The sequence below is a fragment of the Haliaeetus albicilla genome, chromosome 12 (genome assembly GCF_947461875.1).
Source record: "Haliaeetus albicilla chromosome 12, bHalAlb1.1, whole genome shotgun sequence".
NCBI classification, from domain to species: Eukaryota; Metazoa; Chordata; class Aves; order Accipitriformes; family Accipitridae; genus Haliaeetus; species Haliaeetus albicilla.
In genome coordinates, this window is record NC_091494.1 from 6,712,773 (window position 1) to 6,731,399 (window position 18,627).

The 18,627-nt window shown below is 49.0% G+C and overlaps 1 protein-coding gene across 4 annotated transcripts in view; it reads right to left on the reverse strand.

Moving 5' to 3' along the window:
- SEMA7A (semaphorin 7A (JohnMiltonHagen blood group)) overlaps positions 1–18,521 on the reverse strand; it is a 38,040-nt gene extending 19,519 nt beyond the window's left edge. For 2 of the 4 annotated variants that reach the window (XM_009920723.2, XM_009920722.2), the window contains exons 1-2: positions 12,357–12,466; positions 7,092–7,310 (exon numbers count right to left, since the gene is read on the reverse strand). In XM_009920723.2, the coding sequence (XP_009919025.2) occupies positions 7,092–7,203 (112 nt within the window). In that variant the 5' untranslated portion in view covers positions 7,204–7,310; positions 12,357–12,466. Of the gene's footprint in view, positions 1–7,091; positions 7,311–12,356; positions 12,467–13,476; positions 13,634–14,833; positions 14,896–15,780; positions 15,904–16,798 lie in introns of those variants that run through there. The other 2 variants (XM_069797820.1, XM_069797822.1) reach the window with 2 other exon arrangements.
- Positions 18,522–18,627: the final 106 nt, after the last annotated feature.

Genomic DNA, 18,627 nt, shown 5'->3' on the forward strand with positions numbered 1-18,627 from the left:
CAACCCAGCCCACGTTATCGGGGATATATCCTACAAAAGCTCTCAGCCTGTGCGCAATCCAAATGCCCAGGAGGGCTGCACTAGTGCAGCAGAAAGGCTCAAGCTCACAGAGTACACTCTAACTAGACAAATATGCTTTTTTAGAGTTACACTACAGAAGGCAAATATTCTGGCGCATTAATGATTTCCACTCTATTTCTGGTAAGCTCTGGAGCGTCTTGGCAGCAGGCAGCAGTATTCAGCACAGGGGTGAGCTAGGGCAGGAAGAAAGAGAAAAAAACCTCTTGGTTTGGTAACCCAGCTGCTGGGCATGGGCATGCCTGCTCAAAAGCTCTTCTGAGAGCTATGCAGCCTATATCTCCTTTGCAAGGGGCCTCCAAGCCAGAGCCAGAGCCGGCAGCGGTCCCAAATACCCACTCAGCAAGCAACAAAAGAGACCCCTAACCTGCAGCCAGGAAGGAACAAGTCTTGAATTCAAAGCCTCTGCCATCAGGCAGAGCTTCGTGAACATGGGCAGCACTGTAAGGCCCTGCTTACCCTCTGAAGGCTCAAACCAGAGTGCTTCATGCTCCAGGAAAGAGAGATTTCTCCTTTTTAAAGACAAAATGACTACATGACAGGCATGGCAATGTTTTCTACGCACGCTAACGCATTACCAATATCCCCTGGCCCCCTCTGCATGCTCACCCCCCCAAAATTATGCAGCACTGAAGCCTGTGCCACTGCAAGATGAGTCCAGAGCCTTTGATTTCACGGGTGCAGCTTGTCATCTAACAGGTACATTTTTCCCTACCAGCCCCGAAGCCAAGCTGCTTGCTGCACCCTACGGATTGCAGGTGCTAAATTTAGAGCCAGGTTTTGTTACTTTCCAAAAGCCGTTCTCTGTAATGACAGTCCTGAGCTGTGCCGTGTTCCTGCTGGAAGCTGGGGAACTTCGGCCTGTGATTATGGTATTTTCTTATACGGTCACTGGAACAATGACAGAACAACAAAGGATGGTTTTAGCAGGAGAGCTGCTATCTGGAGAGCACGGCTGCCCCTCCCACTAGGAAGATCAGTTTCCAGAGACTGATTTATCATAAAAAGCTTTCCAGGATAAAAATTGCCCCGAGCACCTCTATGAGCATCCACCAGCAAAACAGCCGCTTTACCTTTTAGCTTAATTGGCAGCCATCTCCTACCTCCTTGCTGCTGGTTAGGGCAGGGCAGCTGAGAAACCGTCTCGAGCACATGCCCTTTCCTCCCAGCCCAGGGGAGGCTAGCCAGGAGGTAGACACAGGGTAAGGGGACCTGTGCAGTCCCCCCACGGAACCTGCAGAGGTTTAAAGGTGGGAAGAAAGATCTCTGGCTCTGCAGCGAGGATGAAGTTTAAGTTCCCTATAGAAAAAGATGAGATAATGCATGCAGCAAAGGGATATCCTCACTAGATTGGGAAGGGCCCCGTCATGCTTTTTGCAGCCCTCCTACCAGCTGCTGTAGGCTTGCCACCCCTGTAATGAATATCAGCTAGGTCTCAGCCCCACAGCCTTCTTGGTTTGTGCCAGGGAAAGCCACGCAGACCTTCCTAGCATCCCCATTCTGCCCGCTTGACCCCCACCAGCAGCAGGAACACACAATATCCATTCTTCTCTCGTCCATCTTTGGCTGCAGCACCGCATTACTCAGACTTGGAAAGCCAAACCACCGCATTACAGTCAGTCGTTTGAAATCAGACGCTCAGATAAGACTTTCCAAAACTCGCATTATCCAAGATACGAGCAAACCCATGGCCACGGTTGTTGTGAGCAGAGCAAGGGCAGGTATCTGCCTGGGACTGTCCCTGCGTTCCCCAAGGAAACTCCTACAGCTCCTTAAACTTGTACTGCTCTCTCCCTCCCAGTACACACATGCCTGATGAAGGAGAATAACTTAATTAGATGGGTAATTAGATGTGGAGTCATCACTGCAGGAGGATGCTGACACCAGTCAACAGGGCTCAAACTGGGGACTGAATAGTTTCAGCACTAGAGCTATCATTAAGGGCAACATTAGGTTTATTATACAAAGCCTGTTGCTCCAGACTTAAAGTGCTCTGAAATTAGTAGAGATGGTAGGAGATGCTTCCACATCCAGCTCCTGTGGCACTCTTACAGCACTTCTCTGTCACACCAGACAGTTAGACACAGTCTACTACACTGGCTGGAGCTGGGATTGAAAAGAAAAGAGTGCCCAACAGGAGGAACAAGTCCTATTCTTGGAACAACCAGAAATAGCCACACACCATAGGATGTAGCTCAACAGGAGAGAGCTGGCTGCAAAACAAGCAATTTCTTCCTTCTAACTCACCTTCCAGCCCTTTTTCCGGATACAAGCTTCTTTAAAAAGCATCTTGTAGTCAGTACTTAGATTTAGTTTGTACTCAAGTACTCAGGCTTAGATTTAGTTTGTCCTGCTTTAAGGCACCGAGCCTGACTACATCAACTACAGGATACCTCCCTGGGCCAATTTTCTGCAATTCTGACCCTGAATCAGCCCGAGGGCTGGCACAGAGCTGGGCAGTGGGTCAGCAATTTGCATCTGGCAGTCTTTCCCAGCCCTAAGCATTTCAGTTCAGCAGCCACAACTTTTATTAGTTTGCCCATGCCTGTTGTTTTTGTGTCACGCTCTTGCAAGAGGAGGTGGTTGTGATTCACTCGCTTGGTTTGTTTGGTTTTTCTTTTTCAATCTGCGCAGAGCAAAATATATTTTCAACCAACGTTTTATGATACCAGCATCACCCACCCTGTGAAAATGAGCCTTCTGCAGAAAATTGCATTGCTGGGAAAGTGAGAAGCTTTCTCCTGGAAATGTTGATGCTCTGAGAGCTTCATGTGAAACCGTCCTACAAAGATGTTTCACACCCATGGGACCATGGCTCCTGAGAAAACAGTGCCGCTGTCACTGAGGAGTAAAAGCTGGTGCTAGCACCACAATCTCTCATTTTTGCCAGCACTCCCCATCAGTATGAGTTCAGCCTCATCTCTGATCAGCTCTCTTCCTTTGCTAGCTGAACGCAGCACCATTACAGCAGTGGGCTTGAAGAGCTCCTAGAATAGCTCCTACAGCACTCAGATGCTTGCTGGCACAATTCTCCCAGGGCAAGGAGAGGTGGCTGAGCTTGGCAAAGCCCAGGAGCTACTATGGGCAGCGTGGGCAGTTTCCAGGAACTGCCATTTCAACGCCCCTCCTGTGACCCAGGGCAGGCTAGAGCCAGTTTACCCAGTCAAAGCAGCCAAGGGTCAAGTGTATAATCTTTCTTTTCCCCCGTGGGACCTGCTTAACTCCTGTGAGCTACACACCAGCTCAGAACCCGTCCCCCTCCAGCTTCCAGCCTCACCTGTTAATAAGAGGGGAATAACTAAACTGTCAGACCCCATCCTACCCCAAGGCGTAAATGCAGCAAGCAACCAGAGAGGGGCTGTGCGTTTGTCTCGGATCTACACACGTGGGGAGGGACAAGACAATCTTAAGCATGGCGGTAGCTAAAAATTATTCCTGTGCTGCACCAAAGGCCCCAGGCTATAGCAGCCTGAGCCAGCCCTCAGGCTCCTTGCTGTCCTCACTGCACTCCTCTGCTCTCCCGATGCTCGGTGACTTTCCGGTCATGAGACAGTCAGCCTGGGATGCCACCCTCCTGCTCCGTACGGAGGGGCTGTGTCTGCCCTCTGTGTCACCCGGACAGCTCTGCCCAGCCCCAGGACACAGCGGTCTCCGTCTCTGCAGATGGATCAGAAGAGTAAACACGGTATCTGTGCTGACAAGCAAAAGCTCAGTGTGGGTTGTGAATGCACCTTTTTCAAAGCAAAGCCCAGCTGGTCAGCGTTTGGTTAGAAAAATACATGGAGGCAGGGAGAGGATGGAAATAAAAGGGAAGATAAGCAAGAACACAGTGTGCAAGGTTGAAGCACTTGCTTCTGCGCCAGCCCAGGCTGCTAAGGCCAAACTTACTCCCACTCTGCAAATCTCAACAGATAGGGAACTTGCCATTTACAATCTTCCTTCATTAGAACACTGGGGAGGGTAATAGCCAGAAGATCCGACCCATCTGTGTGCTGGGTCAGCTGCAAAGGGGAAGCAGGGCAAAGTCCTTGTCAGTAAAAAGGATCGTAGGCACTTTAGATATGATCAGTGGCCTGGAGCTGACCTCAACCCTTTGCTCTGAGCGTCCTTCCCCTACGAAGAAGAAACCCTGCCAGAGTCAGACATGCTTTCAAATAACTGCTTACCCAGCTGGACCTAAAAGCCAGCCAGCCACCTGTGCCGGCTGCTGGGACAGCTCCAGCAATCCCTCACCCTGCCTTCGGTGGCATGCATGTGCAGAAGCTGGGGTGACCTTTGGAGAAAGCATGCCCCTTTCCTCACGTCCTCCTGCACTGTGCTGTGGCATCAGGGAGGCAAAATAAAGGCAGAACAGCAGCTGAGGCCTCAGGGCTGGCTTTATACACACTGCATTCATAGAAAGGCAGATCTGCAGAACACAGTGCTCCAGCCACCCACCACCGCAAGTCCAAGTCCCCAGGACTGTTGAAATTACTTAAATCCAGGAGCTCCAAGCACCAAGGCAGGCTGACTCTGTTTCTTTGTCTTCATATCTGAGCTCAGGATTGTGCTACCTAAGCCCAGCCACATTTTTTTCCCAGTTCACAATGTCCTCTCACCTATTTCTTGCTATGAAACCGGACACCAAAGGACCACAGGGCAAAACAGCCGAGTAGTTGAGGCTACCTGCACTGAGCCCAGGGCTCTCTTCCCGGGTCTGGCAGGGTGCTGGCAAGGGGAGCAAGGCTGAGACATGGAAGGGCAGCTGCAGCTTTCCCCAGCACCGATTTGCTCCTCTCCCCCAGCACCGCAGCGCAGGGAGGGATCCCACACACGTACTCTTCCCTCCTGGAGAGGGCTGGGCTCTGGCCGGCACCAGGAATCTCTACCTTCACTCACAGGGCTGTAACATCTTGAGGTGTCTTTGCTGAGGCTGCCGTACCTGGTGCTAGTGATGAGCTGTGGCATGTAAGAAATTTAATTAGGTGAAGAGCTGCCAGCTCCTGCAGAGCCCAGGGCTGAGGCCAGCGCTGCACCACTGCAAATGCAGCACACGAGGCACAGCCCCGGCGTGAACACCCACGCAAACGTCCCGGACTGCTGCTCTTCTCCATCCAGCTCCCAGCCTCCAGGACCAGGGCTTCAGCTGCAAACTGAGCCCTGCAACAGTGTCACCCCCACGGCAAGGGACAAGCCTCTATAAGTGGATGCAAACAGCAGCAGTATGCTGACCTGCAGGTTTTACTAAAGATGCTGTGCTTGCCTTTCACTGTGTCTGGAGCACTGGGGAAGTTGAAGAAGACTCCCTGTCGCCCACCGCATCCTCTTTGCCCCTGTCCCATTTCTTCACCCTCGCCCAGAGCCTCCTTCTCCACCCTCCTCCTCACCCACAGACTCACTTCCTAAATGATAGATGTTATGCTGAACAAAATGCACTCTGTTAAATAGGACACGGGACTGACTCTTAATGAAGTGTGCCACACAGCTACCTCTGCTACCTCCCCAATTGAAATCCCTCTTGGCCTGTGTCCCAGCTAAGCTCTCAAAAAAGAAGAAAAAAAAAAAAAAGAGAGACAAACAGATAAGCACAAGCTGATCCCTTTGCAGGGAAGTGTCCTAACACTAATTGGCTTCAGTGTTTCTCAGTGACAGATCCTCACTGTGTTCAATGCCAGTAAAGCCACCCTCTGACACAGATGCAGGGAAAGCCCAAATGACCATACCGCATGTGCATGCCAAGCACAGAGACAGGTGGAAATCAACCACTCGAGCTCTCTCTTCCCCCTCAGCACAGTTTTACTCCAGGACAGGCATTTCCAACCACACCAGACCACAGTAATTTACCTCCCACTCCAAGCGGGGCAGGGGAAACGTCTATGGAGAAATGTGTGACCCCCATCCTCCGTTCAGTCTCAGGCTCTGTGCCTTCTCCCCTGCTTGCATCCCCTTTTCTGAGCCACTTCGTTTGCCAGGAGATAAAACAAACGACGCAATACTAGGAGTAATCTTTTGCTGCCCTCCCTGCCGGTGTCTCTCCCCTTTGTGCGACGGACACAGCAGGCAGAGGCCACCTTCGAGCCACCCACCCACCACCCTTTCCTCTGCTCCTAGCCCTTCATCCGCAGGCAGCGATGGGCCTGAAGAAGAAGGGCATAATAAATAATGGCAGAAGAATAACAGATGGCGCAGAATAAACCACGGGAAATTCGTGTCCTCTGAAGTTGTCGGCGAATAGGAAGCACAGAGGAGCTGTTGTACTGCAGAGCAGCATGAGATCCGCGGCTCGGCTGAACCCGCCGGCTTAGCCAAACACCAGAACCGCCAGGGACAAGACGAGGTCTTTTGTTAAAGCCTCCCTGGAGGGTATTAATCAAAAAGCTTGGAAGACACATGATAAAACCAGTAAACGTTAGTCTGCTCTTTTCAACACATGAAGCTTGGGCTGTACTCTAAGCTTGCTCCTTGAAAACATTTCTTTGTTCAGTTTCTGCTAAAATCGGATCCGATTATAAGTCCTTGCGTGCCATTTCAGACATACATATATTTTCTCAGAGAACAGAGATCTTCTGCAAATATTTACTCACAGAACTCATTTGCAGCTAACAGGGTAAGTACACAGATAAGTAAGAAAATTAGCTATTATGCAAACACACTTCACACACTTCTCCCCTACAAGTTAGGGGAAATGGTTACTGTGCCTGTTTCAGGGCTTTTTGACAGCCTTTAATATAGCCAGGTTGTAGGAAAATGTTTTTAGAATATAAAAAGGAAAGGACTTGGCAAGAACACAGATCTAAGAATTCAATTAAAAGCAATCAAGAAGCCAGAAGCTCCTTCCCGAGATCACAGGCATTTTAGCTCATTTTAATGAGAGCCAAAAGTCTCCCCGAAGAAACAAACCACACACAAAAAAGACCAACTCTTCTCAAAAGACGTAGGTAGAAAATACACGGTGCAGGGAGTAGCTGTCAGCTGCAGACACTGCTGCTGCTGCTGCATCTCAAGGTTGCAGCTGACTGCAGCCCGGGACTTACCTTGTGGAGCTGTGATGATCCTGGGGTTCACCTTGGAGCGCCCTGCTGCCCACATGCCCAGCTGGCTGGCGCACAGGGCCACGAAGAGGGCAACGGGCGACCTCCTGCACATTTCTACTTATTCAGCGAGCAGAGATCATGAGCTTGTGAGGCTGACAGCTGCATCGCTTGCCTTACAAAAGAGTGGGCAGCATCCAATCACTGAAGCAGAGGGCGGGACTATGTCTTAAAAAAAAAAAAAAATCCAAAGTGACTCTTCTCATTTAGCACCTGATTTTCAGCAATTCATACCTGCAGGCTTTGCTGGGGGTTTTGGTCCTTCTTTCTTTTTTCTCCCTCCTTCTGTAAGGGGAAGGTGGGAGTCTGATGGCTTTGTTCACCTTTGAGGCTCTTGAGAAAAGCTGCAGGTGGCCCAAGGCTCGCAATCAACTTATCACAGAGACTTGTAAGAGGAATATTAAGGTTGATACGAGTGAAATAAGAACAAAAATATGTGTGTGTAAGAACTCACAAGAAGCAACAGCAGATGATGGGTGCAGAGACCGATAACAAAGGATTGCTGCTCCCAGTTGCTTAAATAAAAGGATGTGTCAAGGTCAGAAAGCCATGGTCAGATATGAGGACCAGCTCACTAATAGAAGATTCTGCTCTACTATCAGGAGCATGCAGCAAGGCTGCAGCATTTGTGTGCCAGCCCTCTATCCCCCTAGTGCTATAGTAAGACAATAGCAAAGGGCCACTCCTAGCAAAATAAAATGCTGCTCAAAAATTCATTTGTCATCACAAATCAGGAAGACTACGAGACAAATACCAGAGACATGATGATGACTCAGCTGTGTCCCTTAACCTGTGTCACACCCCCCACACACAGCAGACCAGTCGAACTCACATCGTGGTGCTTGTGAGCATGCCGGCGCCAGTGTGGGAGCAAATGACATCCTAGAGTGCATCCACTTGGAGAAAAATCCACTAGGAGCTGGGGTGAAGAAATACTCCCCTTCCCTAAGATCCTGCCCTTACTTTTGTGATGCTAATGTTCTCCGAAAGGACTGTATGCAGAGCACACCCTGCTCAGGGGGCTGGCCTGCCACAGGGCTGTGGCACAACCTTTGGAAAGTCACTTTGCTTTGCCAAACCTCCCCATTCTCCAGATTCCCCGTCAGGAGGCCAGGAAGGGCTGATGGTCTTTGTGAAGCGCTGTGAGGTTTGTTAATGAGAAGAGCAGGGCATTACGTGCGAGGAAAGCGAGGTCGGACGTGACCAGAATAGGAGAGCCCCACGGGGAACTCACAAGGATGAGAGATGCAGCTGCGCTCTTTAAAGTTGGTATTGAAGCTAGACCCAGGACCGCTTTGCTCCTGAAGGAGATGAACAGTGGCAGGGCAAGGGGGGCATTTTGGAGGAAGCAAAAAATTAATGAGCCAGCTGAAAGTGAATTTTAAGGACCCACAGGAATTTCCCACCAACTCTTAAGTATGGGGTTTCATCTTTCTCTTTAACCAAATATCTGCTTGGGTAATTACACTATGATAATATACAGATCATTCTGGTTTTTCACTTTTGGACATGGTGATTCCCAGCCTTGAACCATTTTGCATTCCTGCTCACCTCGAAACAACTGCCCATTCCCCCCCGGAGGCATCTGTATTTCTCTACCTGCCCCACTGATCCCAGAGGTGCTAAACCCTGTTATCACTTGTTTTCTTGCAGAGAAGGCTTCCTGAGAAACATCTTATGCATTAAGACTCTTTCACACAGTCAGGAGTGAAAAAGAAACTGTATGGCTTAGGCTGTTGATTTACAAGCAACCCATGATGGTTCCTTAATAAATATCGGCACTTAGCATTTTGCATCCACCCCAAATTTGCGCTACACCATGAAAGTTGCATATATTATTATCTGCTTTGCCTTTTATGACACAACACAGCTGGTGGGCTGGGAAACTGGCTTCCAACTCCCACTCTTGACAAAGTTGCCAACTGGAAACACAGAAGGGTTCTGATCAGAGATGAATGAGGAGAGTGTCTGCCTTATTAGAACAGTATATCCTTTGCTTTTCCCTTTTCCTTGGCCCTAACACAGCTGGGGACTCCGCACGGTTAGCTTTCAGGGTTTTTTTCCACCTACAGCTAAATACAATGCTCCTGTGTATAACATTCAGCTTCAAACTCCCCCAGGAACTTTGGAAGTGTTCATCTCTGGGCTCTTTCTGCTTCAACACTTAAGATCCCACTCCATCTCCTAGACCAGGAGCTGAGCCACCCCACGAATACGCCTGTATTGTGGTCCTGGATTCAGAATGATGCTATAGCACCTTTTGCTTTTGCTAAGCAAGAGACTCAGCAGAGAGCTTGGTGTGTATCAATTAAATACAAAGCTGTGCGAGATCTCTGCATACAGCCCACCAGCAAAGGAGCCCACAGCAGAGGAGAAAAAAGTGACAGTGGTGGAACACGCTGGTAACACAAGTATACAGGAGCATCTCACCCAAAATACTGGTTACAACTCTTCAAAATAATGGTCTTCATTAAAACTGAGCTTTCACCCTAATGCCTTTGCTCCCTCCAGAAGCTATAGCTCCCCTTAGCGTCCTTTTTCCTCCCCACAAGCTCCTTCAGGGCAGCAAAGTGACTTGATCAGCCAGGATGAGCCTGACTCCCACAGGTGCGGAAACATTAGATCATTGCACAGGTCAACATTGGGAAAGTGACTTCAACACATGAGCACGATCTGGAGGGTCAAGTGAGTGGCATGGCATACACCGTGCAATGCTTTGGGAAAATAACCCCACCACGAGTTCCCCATGGGCAGGGCTGTCCCACAGGCATATAAAGTAGCCCAGTGCAATGCTGCACACATTTCATCAAGGAACAGCCCAGCTTGTAGGCTTGGGAGGAGCGCAGATCTGATTTCAAGGTTGCTCCAACCCTGTACCAGTTTGTAGGAGGTGCTGAATACAGAACAGCGCCCTGAATGCAGCCAGAAACCTGCTGTGCATTAAGTACACACATGCCTGACCCAAAACAGGCAAGCACTTCTGTGACAGAGTTTGTTTGCTCAGGACCTGCTCAGCCGCATGCCATGACCTCCACTACCCAACAAGGAGTGCATACACAAGCAATCGGATTCCAGGCACGAACTCCCTGCTCAGCCTCCTCCTGCTTCACTCAAGTAGCGAAACTTCCACAGTGCAAATTATGTGCAGTTTTTTCCAGATCATGATACTCTGTTCCAACACAGATCAGAAGGCAGCTTCCCCAAGTCATATCTTGTAAAAGTCATAAAGCACAGATTTTCCTTAAGAGGAACAGTTTTATTCATCACTGCAGAGGAGACAGACGGCTTCAACGTTTGCAGCCCAGGCAGCCAAACTATTATGAAACCTCCCGTTTTAGTTGGTATCTTTTCATTAGAGAAGAACAGGTATGTTAGAGCATTATTCACAAGAACATACCAATTACCCTCTGCTAACCCCAGGCCAGGAATGTGACCCTGAGAAACAGCCAGTAGGTGTGATGGATTTGAACATAGACAAATCTTCCATGGGAAAAAAAACAACAAAAAAACCCCATCAACAACACACTGTTATCCCTGCAAGAGCCAGGCAAGATCTTTCCTCTATTGTGCCATCTCTTCCAGAAACCTGACAAGCCAGGCAATATCTCTCCTCTGTTGTGCCACCTCTTCCAGAAACCTGACAAGGCAGGCAAGATCTTTCCTCTGTTGTGCCATCTCTTCCTGAAATCTCGATCTCTGGCTGTTATCAGCCATAGCTGCTTCATAACAGTACAAAGAGGGTCCTTTCTGAACATGGCACAAAGGGCTGAGGATGTTCACCAGGTCCAGCATGCCACACGTGTGCACGTGTTTCCACAGTCCCTCCCTAGACAAGACTGGGAGACTGCATATTTTGACACAGAGCATGGGAAGTCCTCTGTTAAACCCTGCCTGTGCAGGGACCCTGCTGTAGGATGGACTGATGTCCCATGAGGCCAGGACACGAGTATAAATGACCATTGTAGAGCTTTGGAAGATCAGAGCTTCTATTTCTTACCCCTTGTATTTCGCCTTTGGGAAGTCGACTTATAAGCATGGGGTTTGAGAGGGAAAAAAGTGAAATTCCACTCACGGTTTCTTTTAGCGCTGACCACAGGTCTTTCAGTCCTCAGATGACAAAGTGAGGTGGGAAAGAGGCAAAGCAGACCATTTATCAGCAAGCTGCTGCATTCTGCTTTCAACACACAAATCCTCATGCCCAACTCACATTCCTTGCAGACAGCTACCACATCAAGCATCCCGTCCTAAGGCCACAGCCCTGCAATGGCTGTCAACCCTTCAGCCTCTCCAGGCATGGTGTTTTCATGCAAGCTCATCTCCATCGGCTGTTTAAGCTGGACTGAGTCTGGGGGGCTGATCAGTTGGTATCCCTCCCCCTCTCAGTTCTGCCATCATGCTGAAGGACAGCACAGAATCTACTGCCCCAAGAAGTGTCATTAAAGGGGTCAGGAGCCCCCATGTGCTAAACACCACCCCCAGGGCTTTAAAAGCAGTCAAGGAAGGGGTAAAGGAACCATGTGCCCCAGGACATCTTTTTCTGGTAGATCAACCCCTTTGACTTGCCAAAGGAAACCTGTGGCAGAGCCATCTTGCACTCAGCTCCCTGTAAAGCAGCACAAAACCCCTAGCTGGGACTCTCCTTCTTCAGTGCTTTCCCCTCTGCCACTGAGGAAACCCCTGGGGCTCACCCCAGGCAGGACCTCCCAGACCAGAGCTTCACAACACCATCCACTGATCACAGTAGCTTGTGGAGATCCTGCCTGAGGACTAGCCAGAAACTCCACTCAACTAGATGACCCCAAACCAAACCACACCTCACCCTCTTCATTAAACACCCATTTGGTTGGCAAATGCATTTCACCTGAATGATCATCTCATTAACAAGCAGCACTGTCAATAGTGATTGAGAACTCACTGACAGAGCAGGAAAGGTGGTAAAACAGATGCACATCAGTGACACAGACTGCCAAGTGTATGCACACCCCTCAGACAGGGGTGTCAAAGGCTTTAGGCAGAGTAAATAAAATCCAATGCACAGTCCTACCCAATTAAAAGAAAGTTAAAAAAGAACAGAAATAAGTTGCTTTGTTGAGATTGATTTGCTGCACTCCTACCACGACAGCTGCATATTGATACACTAATGCCGCACAGTGCGTCAGCAATGTCTTCCTACAAGGGCCCAGCAGGCCAGACTGTGTTTTTGCTTACCTGAAACTCTTGGTGTTTCTTTTCTTGACCACTGTGCTCCTCTACTTCCTGGCAGGGCCTGGATTTCAGAGCAGCATCGCCACATGCTGCAGAGCAGTTACCACGCTCTCCTGTGGGAAAGGCTATGCTTCAGCAGTGGGCAAAGCAGCCTCCTCAGCAATACCGATTCTCACATCTGCCAGCTGCTCTGAACAGCCCTACAAAGGGTCCAGCACCCACAATCCCATAAACAAGCTTATAAGCCCCCTTTATCAGCTCCATTAAACCCAAAAAGTCCTCCTGGTAACACACAAGTTAAGGTTCACTCTGCAATCTGGTCTCCCATCCCCTGCCATAATATGGGTTAGAATTTAAGTCCACATTTTCCTCTGGGGAATCAAAGCAAGTCACCTGGTCCCCAAGAAGCCACTTAAAATTGCTGCTGGGAAAAATGCCAACAGAGTCTCTTACAAACTGGCCAGGCACATAAGATTAAGTGGAGGCTGCTCAGGAAAGTAAACTATTTTAAAGATATTAAGCTGACCTTGTACTGTTCAAGTACTTCCAGCAGTGATATCTGTCTTGCCAGGAAGGGAGAGACATCTAAGAAGTGGTCTGTCTCTTGCTCCTCCTGCCTATTTTGGCCCCTGCTAGCCAACCCTGGGCCAAATGACGCAGAAGGTAAGCATCTGCAGTTCAGCACTGTCCTTGGCTCTAAACCCTGAGCTTGCCTGGTGACATGAAGGCTCGGCACCACAGATGCACTGGTTTCTCTTTCCATCAGACATGGGAAGCCCTCCATCTCTTCCGGCAGGAGAGTGGGAACAGCTCAGGACCTCACCATGTGCTGGACCTGTTTGACTTATTTTTCCCTGTGACCTGCCAAAACTCTTCAAAGGGACACTGGCCTGGGCAGGGAAGAGCTCCTCTTTCTTCCTGCCTGCTATCTGCCCTTCCTTGTGCAGGCTTCATGCCTGTCACCTGCTTCCTGGTTGTTATGTGTCCAGATCACTCCCACACAGCTCATTTGGGAAAGCAATTACAGGAAGCCATAAGGAACCAGGTCACAGAGTTTTGGGAGAGGAGGAAAAGAAGAATAAAAAAAATGAGGCGGAGGAAGAATAAAGGGACATGAACTCACTTGACCAGACACCAGTTGGCAGGATCCATCGGATGATTAAATTATGTATAACTGAGGATCCTTTGGGATCAAAGCATTTAATGCCAGGGAGCTAGACCTCAAAAAGGAATCCTGCAGAGACAGGATGGTCAGCAGTCCTTCCCTTCCCTGGAACAGGCTGTATGCAAACAAACCAATTAACAGAAAGGTAAACAGTTTGGAGTCTGCTCTGCAGGATGTCAGGGCAGCATGCTGGGGGATTACAGAGCTCTCCTGTCATTAGCAACCCTTTCTGCTTTAGCAAGATTAAGTCACTACTTAACTACTGTTAACTACTAACACCCCATATGTAGCTCTAAAAGTCCCTAAACCTCAGATGACTGGATGCTGGAAAATCTACTGGAGATGGATCTTCCTCTACTCACCCTGTTCTTACTTTTTTCTGCAGCATCTGTCATTGGCCATTGCAGAAGACAGGGGATGCTGGCTCTGATCCTGCATAAGCTGTTTCATGCTTTTATCACCCCTGGAGTGGAACTCCACAGCTCTCCAGCTTCTCCCTCAAACTCAACACCTAAACTAACACAGCCCGCTGAACAAGTGGACCATGCTCTTAAATCAGCAAGGTATTTATTTCAGTGGTAGGGAAAAAAAAGTCTCAGAGTGATTTTCGGACAACCATTCTGTGTGCTGGCAGCCTGGAACACCCAGAAGTCAGCTAGAAAGACTGTGTGGTCAGAAATGCTCCCCAAAATCCCTGGTCTCACCTTCAGAGCATTGGGGGGGTTGGGTTTTTTTTCAAAGTTTCCAGGCTCAGTTCAAGAGGACTAGAGTCAGGAAGCTTCACATTCAAAGCCAGTGGCTCAGCCATTGTCTTGACTTCAAAAGATATATCAGAGGATGTTTATCTTCTTCCCTCTGACCTCTCCTTTTGCTTACCATACTCTTAAACTCAAGCATCCTTGTAAGGCAGAACTAGAACTACATGCACTACTATAAATCAAAGTATTATTCATAAACATTGTGATTTATGAATATTAGAATACAATAAACATAGAACAAAATACTAGGAAATAGAAAAATCTTCATGGTGTGACATCTTCAGTACATTTCTGCTTTCACCAAGTTAAATAGAGTCAGTTGCCTTAAATCCGCACTGTTTTATTGTGCTGTTCTCCAGTTAGCATCACATGGATTCTTTGCTGTGCAACGCACAGTTCCTTTAAAAGGATGCTTTGATGACTAAAGTCACAGAGCTCCCCTTTCGCTACTTCTAAAGAAAAGTGTTGGTTCGTGCTAGGAAAGAGACTAAGTCCCACCGGACACAGGCTGCTAGAAAGCTGCACGGTATCAGCTGCCCTGATCTGTGGGCTCTCACCTTATTCCTGATCAGTTGTCCCAGCATCAGGAAAACTCTTTCCTCCTTCCTCAAAAGTCTGCCTAAGAAAGAGGAAGACCAAGATTTCATTATTGCCAAGGAAAGCCCACCAGGTCCCACTGCCCCCTCTTCCCTTTGTCCTGCCACTAGCCTGGCCCCCTTGGTGAGAACATTCAGCTCACTGAACCAGCACAAAGCTAACTTAAGAAGAAAAACTAAAAATGATTATGTGTTTCCTGACAATTTGGCATTCCCCGCAAGGACAAAGCTGAAAGCAGCCAGGAAAGCACCGAGTCCTTTGCAAAGAAAGCAAGCCAATGGGCAAGGGCTCTGCCAGACAAGTTCCCTGCTGCTGTTCACGACGTGGATGTATCCTGCCAGGCTGCCAAAGCTTACTCCTGCCTGAGCAAATCCTGAGGGAGACACTCAGCTGCTGCATCCTGGAGCACCGGAGAAAGTCACCTTCACCAATATCCTGAATTAATGTGCCAGAGATGAGCTGCGGGCCAAGGTACATAGCCCCACAGTGTGCTGGGGAGAAGAGAACGATGCTCCCCCAGCTCAATACAGATGTCTGACGGCAAGGGCACTGCGATGGTTAGTCCTCTGGCTCCTGCACATTTGTGGATGGAGCTGGGCAAAACAGCAACACTGGTTTAAGGTGCTCTGCTGCCTTGCCCAGATGGGGAATTGGTTCCTGTGCCAGGGTTCTGCAAGCAGAGGACACTCAGAGCCTCTGTCTGGCTGGGGAAGCAAGGAAGAAACATTTATTCTGAAATACTGGAGACTTGTGGGAGGATGAGGGGAAATCTCTCCAACACTAGTCATTTGAAGTCAGAAATCAAGGCTGATGGGCTTGAAACTTTGGCAGTTTATGTTCTGATCCAACAAACCACCCAAGCATGCCCAGACCAGAGAGACCATGTCTGCACATAAACAATTAATACCTCAAACACCATCTGCTCCTGGGATAGATCTTGCTGGTTGTATTCGCTTCACACATGGGAAGGCTCCAGCATCATTGTGAAAGCAGAGGAAGACGGAGGTGGGCAGTCACACAGGCTGAGGTACTGCAAAAGCCATCAGGGACATGAAGCCTGGGAGATTCTGCTCTGTCTCCATTTCACCCTTTTGCTGGAAAATTACCCCCCTCAACACCGCTCTGCTCCTCATGGAGACAGTCAGCTCAGGACTGTCTTAGGCAGAAAGAGAAAAGGCAGAAATGGCGAAAAAGCCATCAAGGTGGCCAAAGTAGAAAAGCAGAGCCCATATGGTGAAAAGCCTAGATCCCAGCCAAACTGCCAACCCCTGCAGGTGTCCATGATGCACCAGCATTGACAGTCAAGCACCGGAACAAATAACAAGACTACCAAAACCACAGGAGTACAAACAACTGCTACCATTACTACTGAAAACACCTGCTGTGGGCAGGATACAGATAAGCCAAGACCCAACAACCAAAGCTGGTGCAAGCGGAGGTGAAGGTTGTCAGGGCAGTGGCACCAAGGGTGGACCACAAGGAACAGGCAGGCAGGAGACAGCGCATCACAATTTGCTCCCAAAGAGCAGAATCCGTTGTGTTCAGCCACTGGCAAGTTAGTGCCTGGACTTAGCTGCTTTCTCAGCAAGCAATGGACACCAGCACCTCCCAGAGTCATTCCAGCTTTGTTCCAATACCTCTCTCAGGATATAGGCTCCTCCAATGACTGTAGAAGTCAGGACAACTGCCTCAGACAAGAGACCTCATGCTGCATCCCCATAAGCCACATTTAGGCTGCTGACCCCAGGCAAAGGGCCTCTCCAAACAAGCATGTGCCTCCTGCAGCCTCCCCCTGGCCGGTATCTCCCCCTTGGCAGAGGCTGTGCTGGCTGAGCTTTCTCTGCACAGAGGTGGCTGCCAGTATCGCTTTCATCTCAAGGCAGAAGGCACTCGGCCATTACAGCAGGTGGGAAGGCAGTGCTCACCTGGCTGCTGCAGGGCCAGTTCTGAGGATCTCTGAACTTCCACTCTCCGACAAGAGCTCCTGCATCAAAGTTTCCCTTCCTCCTCCTCCTCCATCACCAGCCCTGCAGGTGCCAGGCAGAGCCTCTCTTCCCATCCTTGCGTCTCTAAATTTGCCTGGTTGCTGAGCACGTCTATTCTAGGCAGCCAAAGGCAGGCGAGATGAGGGAAGTGAAGCGCATGCATCAGTCGCGTCGTGAACAACATCGGTGCCAAGTTCTTCTCTGCTATAGCCAGTTCAGACGGAGAATGTATCTGATGTGGTGCTCCAAGCCAAGTAACACAATTTGTGAAAAAAATCAGAAAAAAGTTCTTTCCATACAAAGCATCCAGGCAATTCTCAGTTATATGGGGACGCAGGGAGAAGCGGAAATAGCCATTTTAACAGAAAAAAACTACTTAGTACAAAATGTGGGTCAAACTGATCAAATCATAAGAGCAAGGTCACGACAGAAAAGAAATACCACTTTGGGACACCAATAACCCCAAGCTAGCCTAAGCTGAGAATTGACATGGTACAGAAAAGCAAACCAGTTGCCCTGGTCCCACAGCAAGTCCTGCTAGCCCTGAGCAGGTCTGAGAAGGCCTGCAAATGCTTTCCAGCTTTGGGCAGCAGCATCTGCAATACAGCTAATCCTCAGTTAGCCTGGGAGGATTGAGTGCTGAGAGCAGGGCTTGTCTCCACAGTGGGAAAGGGAGCGAGGGAGGATGTTGTGCATATGCTAGCCACTCCCTCAGCAAAGCACCAGGCGAAGGCACCAGGGATGGGAACAAGTTAATCGGTTTTCATACACGTAAAATCATAGCCATCATCTGGACTGGGTTTCCAAAGTGGGTAATGAGGGCAGTAACCTGGAAGGGTGTATCTAGTCAGGAAAGCCAGTTATGTCCATCACATCTTATCTCCTACATAATGAAAAATAAAAACCGTCCCTCCCTCCTGAGAGACTTAATCCTCTAGACAGGATTAAAGTCTATCAGTCAATGGACTACCCTGGAGAGAACAATCCAGCATTTGCTGGGTGATAGCTGAGATTGTATCAGCAAGCAATCGTAGGGCTTGGAGAAGAATTAGAGGGGAGCACAGGCAGCCTGAAGGTATGAAAGCATTTTCTGCTTTTAGCTTCCTAAGTAACGCATGGTGGCATTTCAGGCAGAGCAGCTCCCATTTTCATGCCTTGTTAATCTCAAGGGTACAATCAGACTGAAGCAAAGCCCAGCTCCGATTCTGGCTTCTCTCAGCTCCCACTGACTGTAATTAGAGGCAAATGCCTTTGATTGCGACTCAGGTCTTAGGCATCTCGAACATGGCACCCAGGATTTCTAGAAGACACTTAAGAAAACACTGACCAACAGGGTAACCTGTGTCAGAGGCAAGGCATCTCTCCTGCCAAGTCATTCGGCAGCACCTCACACTCTTCAGCAATTCCCTCATGCCTTGTGCTTGTCATTTTTTTTACTGTCACCCTGTGGTGGCCATGTACCTGCACCTGTACCCTTGCTCTTGTCAGTTTGCAGGACTCTACCAGCCTTACCCAGCACAACTGAGAAAAAATCGGTTTCTGCTAAGAAACAGACATGATGCTTCTCTGCAGCACCTTCTTGGAGAACACCTGTAGCACAAATAGTTCTTTTGTATTGGCCTAACTCATGGCAGGATGGCTATGCAGGTCAGCTACACCCCGAACACTCTCTCCTAACAGATAACAGCTTTGCTCTGCAAGAGGAGTGCCCTCTGCTGAAATAACAACAGTCCTACAACAGGCAAAGCATTTTCTCCAGTTTGCTTCAT